General features: G+C 38.3%; 1 protein-coding gene across 6 annotated transcripts in view; it reads left to right on the top strand.

Moving 5' to 3' along the window:
- CFAP54 (cilia and flagella associated protein 54) overlaps positions 1–16,596 on the top strand; it is a 289,887-nt gene that overhangs the window by 201,353 nt on the left and 71,938 nt on the right. For all 6 annotated transcript variants that reach the window (XM_087449073.1, XM_087449072.1, XM_014780106.2 and 3 more), the window contains 8 exons: positions 400–557; positions 729–908; positions 1,012–1,138; positions 6,082–6,237; positions 7,877–7,982; positions 9,130–9,223; positions 14,811–14,909; positions 15,447–15,588. In XM_087449073.1, the coding sequence (XP_087305199.1) occupies positions 400–557; positions 729–908; positions 1,012–1,138; positions 6,082–6,237; positions 7,877–7,982; positions 9,130–9,223; positions 14,811–14,909; positions 15,447–15,588 (1,062 nt within the window). The remainder of the gene's footprint in view (positions 1–399; positions 558–728; positions 909–1,011; positions 1,139–6,081; positions 6,238–7,876; positions 7,983–9,129; positions 9,224–14,810; positions 14,910–15,446; positions 15,589–16,596) is intronic.

Raw genomic sequence — 16,596 nt, 5'->3', positions numbered from 1 at the left:
AATTGTACCTACTGCATAGACTTATTGTCAGAATTAAATGGGTTCAATTTATAAAATTCTTAGATCACAGCCTGGCACATATAAATGTTAGTTCTTGCAGTGATTAATAATTGTCTATTTGTAAACCTATCTATCCACCTATCTCTATCCATTTCCCAAGTTAAATTATTTCATATATCATTATTACTTTTGCAGCATTGGAATACCCTAAAGTTCTTCCCCTAAAGTACAACACATTTATTTTCAATGTTTCATGGAGAGTCTATTTGTTTTCCATCATTATATCTTCCTGTTCTTCTATATTATACAATATTCCTGTGATGAACCCTGGCGATATTGTGCGTATGTAATTTCTCACTTTCTCAGTGCATTTTAAGTAACTGCGTTTGTTTATTTTAGAAAATGATATGACAGATTATGGGAGCCTCATCAATGAAGTGTGTGTGGAGGCACAAAGTGCAGGCGACAGGGAGCTACAGGCTGAATTCTTGATGCAAGCTGTAATCATTGGCCTGCAAGAAAAGCATTTAAAGGCAGACATCATAACAAACCTTCAGGTAGGAAGGGAACCTCATTCCCTTTGATATTTACCAAAGGATTCCAGTTAGAGCAAAAAGAGAGAATTTTGAATTCCATTAGGTACTGAATGTCTAACAGTCAATATGGCCAGCTCTTGTTTCAGGGAATTGCAAGTGGTTCTATCAAAAGGAATAATTTTATTTTAATAGGAAATAATACATCTGCTTGAAGGAAGTGAGTTTATTTCTCCTCGATCTTGTTTAACCTTGGTGAGAAGTATGCTTTTGCTGGATGATTTAACAAAAGCTGAGAAATTCAAGGAAACTCCCTCTTCAAAAACAGACAAATTAAATTTGTTGACTCGGTCTCACAACACTCTTATCGAACAGGTGAGCATGCTTTTGTGTCCACAAGACTTAAAAACTTACTTTTCTGTCTTTTTCTTATTCCAAACCACCTTAACTAATTACTTATTACACTGTTTTTTAATAGATGCTAACTTTTGGAGAAAAAATTGAATGCCCTTTATCAAACACTGACTATGCAAGTCCATTACAGCCTTTGAAAAATATCTATCTTCCTCATGTCATGTTATTGGCCAAAACAAAGATGAGAATTGGTAAGAAGACTTAAACATGTATTATACTCAAGTCACTGGTGAAAAATTTTAAGTTATTTTCAGGCATGCTATTATATGAGTGTGTTTATATGGGGCAAAATTTATGAATACCCAGGATCCATTTAACAAATAGTTTTTGGTCACTTACCATGTGCCAAACTTTGTATGAGGTCCTGGGAAGTTAGTGGAGATTAAAACAGACGTAATCACTGCTCTTGGTGTGGGAGACAGAAATAAACAAGTAAATAAACCATATGTAGGAGTACATATTATATCATATGTCATATCATGTTCTAAATATTATATAAAATAAATGTGTATTTGATAGAACTACTAGACAGGAAATCAGCAAAGATATAGGAAGCTTATATTATATATGATAATGAATTATGTATATGTATAGAATGATAAATTGTGATAGTGTTATGGAAGGTGTAGGTAAGATCTGCTGATAAAGAATAACAAAGGGAGGGGTGCCTGTTTAAGTAGAGTGATTGGGGAATGCTTCTCTGGGGAGGTAGTATTTAACCCTAGACCTTAAATGTGAGTGATGAGTTACGCATAGTGGAGGTAGAAGGAGCAGTGAGTTGTAGGTTCTGAGGACAGGACAAGCTTGACATGTTCTGGAACTGCAAGGAGACCAGTACAGCCAGAGCAGAGTGGGCTGGGGGCAACCTACTGAGAGGAGCTGAGCTGGGAACAGCTTATGTTTCAAAAGATGACCCTGGCTGTTGGGTGAAGAATAGGTTGGAGGGTAGACTGGGGCTGACAAGAGTGGACCTGATTGGGGCTGGTGAACCAGTAAGCAGGAGGCTTACAGCCTCTCAGAAACCAAGGAGGGGCTCACAGACATTGTTTTAAGCTTTCTCCAGGACAGTCTTTGATTTTTGACCCAAGGCTGCCTGCCTCTAGCTCCCAGGCTCTGCTCCAGCTCAGAGGGCAGAAAATCTGGTACCAGCTCTCTCTGTTCTAACCTGTATTAACCATGCCTGTCTCTTTTCTGTATTCCTGATGCTTTGACATCAGGGGTCTTGCTGACCGGGGAGGAACTTCTCCTCCCAGGCTTAGAAACTCCTAGAGATTAGCAACTCTCCTGTGAGCATGCCTTTCAGCCTTTCATATACAAGCTAAACATTCCTGAGCTCACACCCCGAATCTTTGTTGGGCTCCTTTATTGTCCTTTGCTGGGCTCTTACACTCTGGGCCAGGATTTCACTGCCCCAATCACCCCGGGAACAGGTATCAAACTGCTAACTGAGCCCACTGAAATTATTCAAACTAGCCAATCCTAAGCCTGCTTAGCCCGCTTACTCTACCCCACCCATTCCTTCCTACAAAGACCACCATAAAGGTTCTTGTCCACATTTTCCCCTTGCTCCCTCTACCTCCTGACCAACTCTGGTGCTTCCCTTTGTGGCCCTGCATGGGTGGTGTGCCCCCTCCTCTTGGGAACTGTGAGTAACAAACTAGCTTTTCCATGGCAATCGTCTCCTGACCTGTTGACCTCACTGTATTTGACTAATAATAAAACCTACATTTTAAAACATTACCCCTCACTTCCTGGGGCCCATTTGCCTCCTGTGCCAGCAGCTGCTTAGCTCAGGAGAGGCTGATGGTTAGACTGGAATGGGGAGGGGAGGGCAGCAGAGGTGTGCTCAAGCTGTCGTCTGTCCAGAATCTTCTTATTTCCCTTCTGCGCCCCCCATGATTATTATTGATCATTATTACATGATTATCACCATCCTCATCAGATATGAATTTTATCACTTTAGGTAAATCACTTCACTTCTAAATTATTGTTTCCTCTTTTATGAAATTAGGCTGGCCTAGCTGACCTCTAGAATTCCTTCCAGCAACCTGATCTCATGAGAGCTATTTTTCTGCATTTTTAGCCCACAATTTTTTATATTATCAGTGTATTTGATTTCTACAGGAGTTTAAAGTACAGATTGTGTTAAATTGTACAGATTGTGTTAAATCCAATGTGTTCTCTGCATCCCTGTCTTCCTAGTCTTGAAGACGTGTCACCACTCAGTGGCAACACGGCTGCTGTTCTTCAGGCTCACTTGAAGCGGAACAGCTTGCTTTCTGTTATATTATATTAAATACAGACTTAAAAAACAAAACCAAAGGCAGCTTTTCTGTCAAAACAACGTCACTTTCACAACTTCCTTTTCACGGAGTTGATGTTTATTGGAGAAAGGAGCACTTCAATATTATGAAGCATAAAATCATCTGACTTGATGCTTTCTCGACAGTTTTCCTCTACAGTTAGTATAGATCCACTGCAAGAACTGAGGCATTTCAAAAAATGTTTTTCTTTGTGAAAGTCTTTGACAGAAAAAGGCATTTTGAGATTATTTTTATAAAACAAAAAATAAGCTTCATGGTTCTTTAAGATTATTTTTCCCATTAATGACTGAACTTTGAGTTTCCTTATTAGATGGAAAAGTAGATTGCTGATTTATAATAGGAGTGAAGAAGTTGCAAGAATGGTGCTGGGGATTGGGGATATAAAAGGGAGCCAGTCACCATCTCTGCCTTCAAGGAGTCTGTTATCTATTTAAGGAGAGAGAGAAGACAGTCAACAATTCTTTTTCTAATTTTTTTTTTTTTTTGCTGAGGAAGATTGGCCCTGAGCTAACATCTGTGCCAATCTTTCCTCTATTTGGTATGTGGGTCACCGCCACAGCATCGTAGGTCCATGCCTGGGATCTGAACTGGCAAACCCTGGCCACCCAAGTGGAGTGCGCCAAACTTAACCACTACACCACTGGGCCGTCCCCTTCTTTTTCTAATTTTAACAAAAATCTAGAAGACAATTCAAGTACTGTTATTAATAAGTGCATATATATAAGTGCTTGATGACACTCGAAGATACTTGATATTTTTGTCTTATATTAATGAACAGCTATAGCATAATTTAAAACAGTAAGCAAAGCATATAAACATGGGAGATGTATTGAAATATGAGCTTGTATTGGGTAAATGGTATTAGCATATCCTTGCCTGGGATCTAATTACAACTGGTAATTGTTGGGGTTAAGAGAATGGACTCTGGAGAAAGAATTCTGGTCCAGTTGCCTCCAGAGAGTCATTTCAATTCTCTATGTTTCGATTTCCTCTCCCATAGATGTGGATAAGAAAAGTACCAATCTCACTGGCTTGTTGTGGGATAAAGCGGGCGGAAAGTATAACGTGTCCAGAAGGGCACCTGGCTTGTTCTAAGAGCTTTGTAGGTGTTAGCTATTCTCATTATTCCATGCTTGGTCTCCTCACTCTCCTTGGAGCCCCCTGGAAGCAAGGCCTGGTTTCTTTATCTTCGTGTTCTCAGCAGTGTGCTACTATCTTGCCTCGTCCAGAGTAAAGGCTCTATAATTTCTCCCTAGATAAGAGAGAGAGAGAGGGAGAGAGACACTTTCCCCATCATCTTGCCATTCGTACAGCACATTCCTGAATTAAAAATTTACAAAAAGTCCTAGGTTTCTTGAAAATTCTGTAGGGCATAGCATCTTGGAATTGAAAAATTTCAGAACCCAAAGGAACCTCAGACATTTTCTGGTTCTGCTGCCTCCTTTTTCAGAGGAAGACACCCAAGGCCCAGAACGTTCAAAGCCTCAAATGACACGGTAGCACCGATGACTGGCTCAGACCCAGCACTTCAGCTGGAACCCGGCCACTGTATCATTCTGCAATCCTACACTGCCTTTCTGTTTACATTCTTCTACTGTGCATGTTAAACTATCATCTCAGTGTAGCATTTCCCCCAGTTGCCTTCTACTCTTTATTCCAACATAGTTCTTTAAAATTACCAAAAGACAGTGCGATCACCAGCTGCCAGCCTTGACGGCACATTCTCGGGGAAGGCTTCCCTGACTTGTCCCAGGTCTGGGCCGGAGCTCCTGTAACCTGCTGCCCCAGCGCCCTGTGCTTTCCCTGCCGCACAGTTGACCACACAGCATTGTGATTGCCTGTCTGGCTATTCTCATTCTCCATTAAACTCTAAGCTCCATGATCTCCCTCTGAAGGGGCATTGCAGTGTCATAGTTTAGGATGTAGGCCGTGAAGATAGACTGCCTAGGATCACATCACGGCCCTGCCACTTTCTAGTCATGTGACTTTGGGCAATTTACTTAAACCTCGCTGTGCCGCTGCTTTCTCCTCTGTAAAATGAGTATAGTAATGATGTTCACTCAGTTGGGAGGATTACATGAGATAATGCTTAAGTACTTGGGATGGTACCTGGCATGTAGGAAGCACTTAATAAACCTGGCTCTTATTTTTCTCTTTTCTCATTTTTATCCAGTGCCTAAGTACTCAGAAAATATTTGTTGAATAAATACCTGTCTGTCTGTCTTTGAGGCCACACAGATTTAATCTAGTGCCTCTTCAGCAATACAACAATCCTTCATTATGCAAGTGATGATGGGACCACACAAGAAGTACAGCATGTGACCCTTGTCCCTAGTGGGTTTGCCACCTAGTTGGAATGACAAAATATATATAGTAAGCAACCACTATAGAGTTAAATAGAAACAAAATTATTGCCTATTAATATATGCAAATTTTAGTCAGAACAACATAAAACTTCATAAAACTTCTAAATGTTTCCCTATTAACAACCTCATCTTAGGAACTTGGAAGTTGTTTTGTAGAGCATCATGAAATTTTAGAACTGAAAGAGACTTGAGAGATTATCCTTCATTTTAACAATGAGAAAATGTTGAAATTTATCAAAGGTAAAGTTTCAAAGGGCTATTGTTATAGTTCATTGAAATATTTGGGTATTGAGTTTCTTTAAAACGTTTCTTAGATGCTAAAAACTAAAGCCCACCAGAGTTCTTCAGAGATGCCTTCCTGTGAGAGAAGTCTGGTAACTTGGAGGCCTGTTGTGAACACTGTATATTTTATTATTCCCTCCCCATCCAACTGTCTTTCTTCAGGACATACAGTGGCCAAGCAAGTATATTATACCAGTAAAAGGAAGGATTCTTCAAAGTGGTTACCTGCTCTTCATCTTTTTGAAATAGCATTGAAGCTCTGTAAGATGTCAGCAACAGAAGAGCCTGAGGTGGAAGCTGAAATACTTTTTCAGAAAGGTAAGATGTATTTGGAGTCAGAACTATGATAAAATTTGTGGCTTTTTTTCCCTATTAACAATAGGCTTCTTGAAAACCTGGTCACCAATGGTAAAAAATGCAGGCTTTACAAAAGGCTTGGTGACGACAAAAACATTGGTACCTCTGCCAGACTCAGTCTTAGATAGAGAGAACACTGCATATTTTATCTTTATATCTAGAAAGAAAAAAAGTATTACTTCTTAGTGTCTTTTGTAATTACAGTGACCCTCCTTACATAGTTTCATGTTTGACTGAAAAATGTCAGCATCAGACATTTAGCTATAAATAATATTACTTAAATAATGCTTGGAAGATATTTTATCTGCATGATTTCATTACTTAGCTGAGCATTTTAGTTAATTTCTATAAGAGATACCCGTTTAAATTAAATAGCTATAGTGTACCTATGTTTATAACTTATATTACACATATTTGCATAATACAGTCATATAATGTTATGGTGGCCATTTTAGCCATGAGAAAAATGATGATGATGATTGCTACCGTTTATTGAGCATCTACTAGATGTAGGCTCTGTAGTCAGTGTTGTACATCTCATATTGCTAAATCCTACAACAGCTCTACAAGGTAGGCATGACTAATCCTGGTTGACAGATGAGGAAAATGAGGTGCAGTCCGGTTAAGTAACTTTCCAAAAGTCAGCAGCTACTAAATGATAGTGCCCAGATGTGATCTTAACACTGGGTGACTCTGTGCCCTGTCCACATGCTGCATGGTAACTGTGAATCTTTTTTATAGTGATTATAAGATTTCCCTTTCCTGCCCTTTTTGCTACAGAGGTGCCATTCCAGCACCTACATTTGAAGGCCTCTGCTCACCATGAGGGCTGGGAGCTGTGTGAGAACGAGAGCACTTGCATCATCCATGGTGGTTTTCAAGCCTTTGCTGAGTTTTTGCGATTTGTTTTTAGCAGAGATTTTTTTGTGTGAGGAAGATCTGCCCTGAGCTAACATCCATGCCAAGCTTCCTCTTTTTCCTGAGGAAGACCGGCCCTGAGCTAACATCTATTGCCAATCCTTCTCCTTTTTTTTTCCCTTTTTCTCCCCAAAGCCCCAGTAGATAGTTGTATGTCATAGCTGCACATCCTTCTAGTTGCTGTATGTGGGACACAGCCTCAGCATGACCAGAGAAGCCGTGCGTCGGTGCGCGCCCGGGATCCGAACCCGGGCTGCCAGTAGCAGAGCGCGCGCACTTAACCGCTAAGCCACGGGGCCGGCCCCCAGAGATATTTGCTATGTTGTCTGTGATAGTAGACAGAGGAAAGAGGAAAATGGATGTGGGAAAAGGGAATGAGTATTACAGGAGGAAGGGGAAGCACAAGGTAAGGAAATGGAAAGAATAGTAAGACGGTAAGAACAGTTGTGTCTGGAAAGCCAAAGGAGACTGACTCAGTGTTGCTAACCGAAGGCAAGGGCAGCCTTGAGACTCCTGGGGAAGGAAGCAGAATCTTTCCCCACTGGCTTACCTTCCAGCAAGGAACAGCAGACGACACAAAGGACGGCACATCCAGTTTTCTGAATTCCCAGCGTGAAATATTTGTTCTGAATGATAGAAAAAGGAAAAACTATCTTTTTTTTAAATCTTTTTCTTCTTCCAGGCAAAATAGAACGTCAAATATTGATGGAAGAGAAATCTCCAAGTTCACAACTTGAGAGTTTATTTGAAGCTATACAGCTAAGCTTGAGACACGATCAAAATGCACGGTAAAAAAATATCTTTTCATTATTGTAACAATGTGTGTTTTGGTTTGAGCCCCGTGATCTGGTAGTAGGTTGAATATTCAAGGCTGAAACGATTGGAGACCCTCTTCCCATCGCAGAGCTAGTTCGCTGGGGTTCACTGTCCAACAGTCTTACTGACTTCCATTGCAAGCTTGTTGCTCCTGGCTCTGACCCAAGGCCTTGTTTACATGATGGTTGATGATAGCGACTATCATGGTGGCATACTAGACTGTGAATTGCTTCTAGTCTGTGTTCAGATAGATCTCCTGTCAGTCCCAGGATCACAGGGGCCTCCCCTGGATATGAAATTGTATCTAGAAGGGATTTGTGTGGATATTCACTCTGGTCAGCAGTACCAGGGCTGGCCGATTTAATTCTGTATAAAAGTCACCTCAAGACTGAGAGTAAGCCGCCATTATTACAATTGCATTGATCTAAAAGGCCCCAAATGACAGGTTTGATTGTGAATACCCAGGGCTAACTCCTACAAAATCACTGCTTTCTGCATGACTCTATGTGTTTCTTTTGATTTTAATTAAGGTAGGAGGGTAAGAGAGAGAGGCCTGGTTTTCAAGGCAGGTTCCTCCAGTCCTGATCTTTACTTCTTTACTGCCTTGTGTGCTGGAATATTCCAGAATGGTCTCTGCTGGCTTCATAGCAGTCATGGCATGAAGTGTTGCCAGCACAGGACAAGGTGGAATGCTCAGCTCCCATCAAGAGCTTCCAATTTCAGTAGGGAGGAAGATGCCAGTGTTTATGCCAGAAGCGTTGTGAAAAGAAGGTGTGAGTTTGGGACAGATGCTGGTTTTGCCTATTTTTTTGGTGTGTGTGTGAGGAATATCAGCCCTGAGCTAACATCTATGCCAATCCTCCTCTTTTTGCTGAGGAAGACTGGCCCTGAGCTAACATCCATGCCCATCTTCCTCCGCAGCATGGCCTGACAAGTGGTGTGTCGGTGCGCACCCGGGCCGCCAGCAGCAGAGCGCGTGCACTTAACCACTACGCCACAGGGCCAACCCCTGGTTTTGCCTATTTTTCCCTTTCATTAGCTCAGAAATTGTTGGCAAATGATGCAAAATGATTATGAGTGGTGAAGCTATTTAATAAGTACAATGCTATATCATTTTAGGTTGATAAGAGACTCCTACCTTGAAATGGCTCTATTATTTTTACGTATAAGGAAGCTAAAGAGCAAACTTTCAGCACCACCATTAACACGTAAGGTAATAAAATATTTTATTAGAAATTTTTAGTTAATTGCCTTTGAGCTTGTATTTTGATAACACTGTGCTATTGAAATAATGAGACTGATTTTCCCGTGTGACTTGGAGAAATCAATTCATTACTTTATAGTCACACTCATATTTAGATACCTCTTTGGCTATTTTATGTAAGGCTCTGGAAACAGATTTCATGTAGAAATTTTTGCCTGTTAAAATGTTATCCATGAAATGTAGGTGTACATAAATATGCAAAGTCATTAGTATTGGTCAGGAAATTGCAGGAAATGACAGATTGCTGAAGCAGATGGACAAGTAAGGTTTTCATTACTGATATAGCCTACAAACAGATCACCTTTTTATAGAGTCATTCATTCATTCATCACATATCCATTGAGCACCTACTGTGACCCAGAGAATATTCTGGAAGGTGATTAAGCAGTGTATGAGACAAACTCAGTCCTTGTTCTCATCGAGCTTACCTTTTAGTTGAAGGAGACAGACAATAAACCAGTAAAGAAAGGAAGCAAGAGGAAGACAGTTGGGAGGGAGTAAGGGAGAAAGAGAAGAGAAGGAAGGGGGGATGATTTATGTAGTGAAATTTTGGATTGGGAAATAACTTGGGTTGATGGGTTTGTGAATGACTGTGGTGGGAGGAGGTGATTTCAAGCTGGGACCTGATGGATGAGGAGGGAGCCGTGGAAGAGTTGTAGAGGCACACGCTATCTGGAGCAGTGCTTCCCAACTATATGGCAGAAGCATCCTTGGGGATCTTGTGAAAAGGCAGATTCTGGGTCAGTAAGTAGGGGATGGGGTCTGAGATTTGGCGTTTCTAAGGAGCTCTCAGATAATGCGGATGTTGCTGGTCTGTGGACCGCACTTGGGTACAAGGCTCTAGACTGAGGGAGACCCTAGAGGCAGGAAGTTGGCTGGGTTGGAGGTATATGAGCCTAGTAACTTTTAGTTTTTATTATTTAAATTTTAGTAGGATTTTTATATGTCATCCTAATTAAATAATCCTTTGACCTACCAAAAGATCTTTTCAGAAAATTTGGGTGTCAAATCTCTAATTTTTGAGACAGCATAATTATGATTTAAAACCACTGGGCAAATAGGTTTTCTGTCAACTGAACTATTCATATGGTAACTGCCTTAGGTGGATAGCAGCTATTTTTTTTTCATCAAAACGATTACACAGAAAACTTACTTTTTGTGGTGTGATAAACATGTTTATTTCCAGTAAGAGAAAACAAAAATCTTTGTTTCCATAGCAAGTAGCCATGCAAATTAATAAGATGCTAGGATAATGATGTATTACCTTTTTGGCCTTTCCTTGAGAGGTGTTTATAATTAGGAGCTTGAAGAAGTTAGGATTTGAATGAAAAGGATAGTATAATTCCATACAATATGATCATTATTTTCTGGATATCTTGACGCAGTATAAATATTTTAGCAAATCATACAAATCCTAGATATACAGAAAATAGCCCAACCCAAACAAACAAAATTTCATGCACATTCAGATAATTGAAATATAACATTTGAAATTTGTCCTAATAAAAACAATGCTTTATAAACCCTTAAAAGAAAGCACTGTTGTTTTACTTTTACAGTGTACATACAGCAGAGTGACCACAACACTGGTTTGGGGATTGAATCCTAGCTTCGTGATGCACTAGCAGTGTGATTGGGGCCTTTCTAAGCCTAGTTTCCTTGTCCGTGAAATGGAGATGATGATACTTACCTCTTAGAGTGGCAAGGAAAATTAAACAAGGTTGTGGGCTTGGCACGTAATAAATACTCAGAAAAAAAGAGGAAGGGACTATTCTCTATCATTTTGTAACTTCCTCTAAACATCTACATTCTATCTTTCTAAAGTATTTTGTATGTAGTAAGTATTCAATAATTATTTGTTAGTTAAATTGAATTGACTATTTCTTGAACATTCATTCAATAACCAAACACTTATTGAGTGCTTAATGTATGCCAAGCATGTTACTCTCTTTCCCTAAGGAGCACAGAGGAGCAAGGGAGAGAAATAATTGTATCGCAATGTAATGAGGACTGTAATCAAGATGTTGTTAAGGTAGAGAAGTGGAGCAAAGTAGGGACTAGTTCTGCTTTGGGGGAATGCTGGAGAAAGCTTCACCATGAGATGAATTTTGAAGATGAGTAGAAGTTTTCCAAGTAGTTAAATGGGAGAAAAATAGTCCAAAGAGAGAGAGCAAGCGCATATTTTAAAAACGTATTTATTGAGGTATAACTTACATCTATGAAGCTAGCCTGTTTTAAGTGTGAAGTTCACAGATGTTAAGTAACTTTACAGAGTTGTGCAACTATCACCAGCATCCAGTTTTAGAACATTTCCATCATCCCCAAAAGATCTTCCTGCTCATTTGTAGTCATTCTCATTTCCATTCCTAGCCCCAGGCAGCCACTAATCTGTTTTCTGTCTCTATAGATTTGCCTTGTATGGATATTTCCTATAAATGGAACCATGCAATATGTAGTCTTTTGTGCCTGTTTCTTTCACTTACCATTATGTTCTGGAGGTTCACCCATGTTGTAGCATGTTACTGTAGTTTGTTCCTTTCTATTGCTGAATAGTATTTCCTTATATGGATATACCACATTTTCTTTATCTGTTCAACAGTTGGTGGGAATATGAATTGTTTCTACTTTTTGGCTATTATGATTAATGCTGCTTTGAACACTCATATACAGGTTTTTATGTGACCATGTGCTTTCAATTCTCTTGGGTGTATACCTAAGAATGGAGTTTGCTGGGTTATATGTCAACTCTATGTTTAGCCTTTTGATGATCTGTCAGATTGATTTTCAAAGCGACTGTACCATTTTGTATTTCCACCAGCAGTGTGTGAGAGTTTCAATTTCTCCACATCTGAGCTAACAGTTGTTATTATCTATCTTTTTGATTGTAGCCATCCTAGTGGGTATGAAGTGGTATTTCATTGGGATTTTCATTTTCATTTCCCTGATGGCAAATGATGTTGAGATCTTTTCATGTGCTTATTGGCCATTTGTATATCTTTTTCGGGAAAATGTCTATTTAGATCCTTTGCCCATAACCTAAATTGTCTTTTTTATCGAGTTGTAAGTTTTTAAAATATATATTCTAAACACAAGTCCCTTATCAGAGCAATGTTTTGCAAATATTTTCTCAAGTTGGTAGTTTGTCTTTTCATGTTGTTAATGGGGTCTTTGGAGACAAAAAAGTTTCTAATTTTAATGAAGTCCAATTTATCATTTTTTTCTTTTACATATTGTGCTTTTGGTGGCATATCCCAGAACTCTTTGCCTAACCCCTGATGTTGAAGATTTTGTCTTATGTTTTCTTCTAGAAGTTTTATAGTTTTAGCTTTTATGTTTGTCTATGATCCAATTTGAATTAATATTTGTGTAGAGTGTGAGGTAAAGATCTGAATTCATCTTTTTGCACATAGATATTTAGTTGTCCTGGCATCATTTGTTGAAAAGACTATCCTTACTTTATCGAATTGCTGTGGTACCTTCATCAAAAATTAATTGATCACAAATGTAAACGTTTATTCCTAGACTCCCAATGTATTCTACAGATCTATAAGTCTACCTTTACATGAGTATCCACTGTCTTGCTTACTGCAGCTTTTCGTAAGTTTTGAAATTGGAAAGTGCATGTTCTTCAACTATGTTCTTCTTTTCCAAAATTGTTTTGGCTATGTTGAGTCCTTTGCATTTTCATACACATTTTAGGATCTGCTTGCCAATTTCTGCAAAAAACTAACAGAATTTTGTGTCGAATCTATGGATCAATTTGGGGACAATTGCAATCTTAACAATATTGAATCTTCCAATTTGTGATAAGAACTGTCTCTTCATTTACTTAGATATTAGCTAATTTCTCTCAACAATGTTTTTTACTTTTCAGTGTGCAAATCTTGTACATTTTTGTTAAGTTTATTTGTATTGTGGATGGAACGTTTTCTTAATTTAATTTTCAGATTGTTCATCACTGGCACATAGAAATACAATTGATTTGTATGTATTAAGTTTTGTATCCTGTGACCTTGCTAAACACATTTATTAATTCCAGGTGTGTATGTGTGTGTGTGTCTTGGGATTTTCTATATAGAAGATCATGTCTTCTGTGAACAAAGACAATTTTACTTCTTCATTTCCAATCTAGATGCATCTTTTTTTCTTTTTCTTGCCTGTTTTCATGGGCTAGAATCTCCTATGCAATGTTGAACACCTCCCCTATCTAAAAAAATGCCTGCCGTATTCTTTTCCCAGTCCAAATTTCATTCCGTGCTCAATTCTCACCTTTCGGTAAAGCCTTCCTCTCAATTCAAAATGATCTTTTTTTGAATGTCTGTTTCGCTAATTGTTCTTACATTACAGTTATTTATTGTTATTTTGTGTTCTTCATTTAATGCCAATTAGTCTTGTTTCCAGAATTTAAGTAGGTAAATTGCCCAAGCTTACAGTGCCAGTAAGCTGGCAGTGGCTACCACAGAGCCTAAGTGGTTTCATTATAGCTAATGGCTAGGGTCTTCATATCTTGGGACAGGGCTGTATTGCTTAGAATCCCCATAGGCAGATCTCTCCAGGTATCAACTACCTCCAAGCTTAACACTTGATCTAGGCCAGGCGACACTTGCACATTGCATTTCCTGCTCTGACATTGGCATTACTCATTGCCTTTCGTTTTCCTTGGGAGTCTTGTCGACAGAAATAAAAGAAAGCTATTTTTGTTATTGTTTATTTTATTCTGCAGTTTTGTTGAAAATTTAAAAATTGGCCAATATATGAGCATCAAAAAATTAGAACCAGTCTAATTGAATAGTTTTATCCAGATTAGTTAAATCTTAAAAATTGACTATTAATACTTATTTTAGTTATCTTTAAAAATATATAACAGACAGATACTATGTTGCTGGGGAATTTCTTTCTGTTTACTTCTCTAGCATTCACTTTCTTATGTTTAAAAACTGAATACACACACACACATCCATGGTAAAAATATCTCCATTCATCGTTACTTTTTGCTATTCTATGGAACTTGATGATTACATCGTTCCTTTAATAGTTTCCTAGCTAGAAAGCTGATAGCAAATACCTACCAAAAACCTTTAAGTAATATTCTTATTTCTGACATCTTTACACACAATATATTCAATTTATAGATCCTCTTTTAAAATGGTAAATACTATTTACTTAAAATGCCATTTGTGTTTATTGTTATTCAAATAATGCAAGCTCATTATAGAAAATTAGAAAAAAATGATAAAATTATTTAATCACCCTTAGAACCTGGGATAACCACTGTTAATTTTCTCTGTTGGTATATACAGGGAATATATGTATGAACGTATCTTTATAAAAATAGATTATACTTTGCATACTATTTTGTAACCTATACTTTTCTTTCCCCAATATATTTTGAACATCTTTTCAAGTCAATAGATACATATATATTATTATTATTAATGGCTACATAGTATTCCACTAAAATGTCCTCTTCAGAAGATGAGAAAATTTATTATGAAATTTTATATCTTTATCATAAAACATTTACCATATTTTTTAGGCTTCTCCCAGAGGGCATAGTTCTGTTCAAGAACCAGTAGTAAATATATTTGAAATGTATAGTTCATTGGCCTGGACTGTGCTAAGAGCTGCTGCACAGGTTGGTATGATTTTCATTTAATCTTTCTCTTTACTGTCATATCTGTATTCTCCACCTACCAGCTGTTAAGGCAACACAATGTATTTATACAAGAGAAAGGAAAATTTCACATTTCGGGGGATTTGTGTCAATGGTGTTTCTTTGGGAAGATTAGAAATACTCTTTGTATGTGTAGTGTTTTTAATCTCTATTAGCCAGACCTGGCTTTGTTTGTTTCAACTTTTCTTTAGTGAAAATATTGACAGTTGCACACGTGCACATCTTTGACGTTTTGACAGATATCTGTCATAGCCAGGTGAGGTGGCCTATTTAAAGTGACTTACACATTAATTAAATTGTCAACAGTCATGATTTGTCTTATTGTGGTATATACTACACGTTGCGGATCACATATTGTTTTTCAGGTTGTCTTTTTTTATCTTCTAATGTGTATTGGATATTATTTTATCAATTTACTTTTTCACACTATTTACCTAATGAATAATCTATGAATTAGAAAGCTTACATTTATCGATTCTAATTATGCATTAATTTTAGGTCAGTGAAGCTGTGCTGGCAATTAACCTACTTATCGGAAAGAGGAATGCTCGAACTGAAAAAGTTAGCCAAGGGGCGTTATCAAATATCCCCGAATTTGCCATTGTGGATCTTTTGTCTTCATACACAGATTATTTACTTGGTATGTTTGAATGTCTAGGCATTTTATAAAATCCTGATATATATAATTTGTAATCAAATCTCGGAGGTTTTTTTTTTTTTTTTGTGAGGAAGATCAGCCCTGAGCTAACATCCATGCTAATCCTCCTCTTTTTGCTGAGGAAGACTGGCTCTGAGCTAACATCTATTGCCAATCCTCCTCCTTTTTTCCCCCAAAGCCCCAGTAGATAGTTGTATGTTGTAATTGCGCATCCTTCTAGTTGCTGTATGTGGGATATGGCCTCAGCATGGCCGGAGAAGCGGTGCATCGGTGTGAACCCGGGCCGGGATCTGAACCCGGGCCGCCAGCAGCGGAGCACGCGCACTTAACCGCTAAGCCACGGGGCCGGCCCTCAGAGATTTAATTGTAGTGATTTTTTGCGTTTTAGCTTAGAGAGGATAATGGTTTAGGGGGCCCTCTGGGAGAAGATAGGGGTCTTAGGGCCTAGCTGTGAAGACAAAGGGAACTCAGCTCTCTGTACATACATACATGTTAGTCAGCTGCTGCATTCAGATGCAGGGCTCTGTGAAAAAATGGTATTTCTTTATATCTGTTTATTTTCCAGTTCACACATATCAAATGAGACCTTTTGGGAATATTTACTTAAGGGACCTTTTCTGATCCTCTAAAATGTGTACTCACTTTCACACTCTCATATAGCTCCCAGTTCTTTTTCTTAGTTATTTTATATTTGTGTGTGTGTGTGTGCATGTGGGTATGCGTATTTGAGCTCTTTCTCTCATTAAATTCTCATCAGCTTCCTGAGGACAGGGACTTTATCTATTTGATTTGCTGCTCTATCTACAGAAAATCACACATTGCTTGCACATAGGAGGCATTCAATATTAATATTTGTTAAATGAATTAATGAATGAGAGTTGAGCAGAATTTAAACTTGACCTCACTACTATTTATTTATGACTCCTTTATTAGTAAACTATAATATAAACCTCTAAGTCAGAGCAGCAGTAACATAAATATTTAACATTC

Source organism: Ceratotherium simum, chromosome 25, assembly GCF_057802395.1.
Source record: "Ceratotherium simum simum isolate JZ-2026a chromosome 25, ASM5780239v1, whole genome shotgun sequence".
NCBI classification, from domain to species: Eukaryota; Metazoa; Chordata; class Mammalia; order Perissodactyla; family Rhinocerotidae; genus Ceratotherium; species Ceratotherium simum.
The sequence above is the reverse complement of the archived record's forward strand: the minus strand, read 5'-3'. Positions and strand labels throughout refer to the sequence as shown.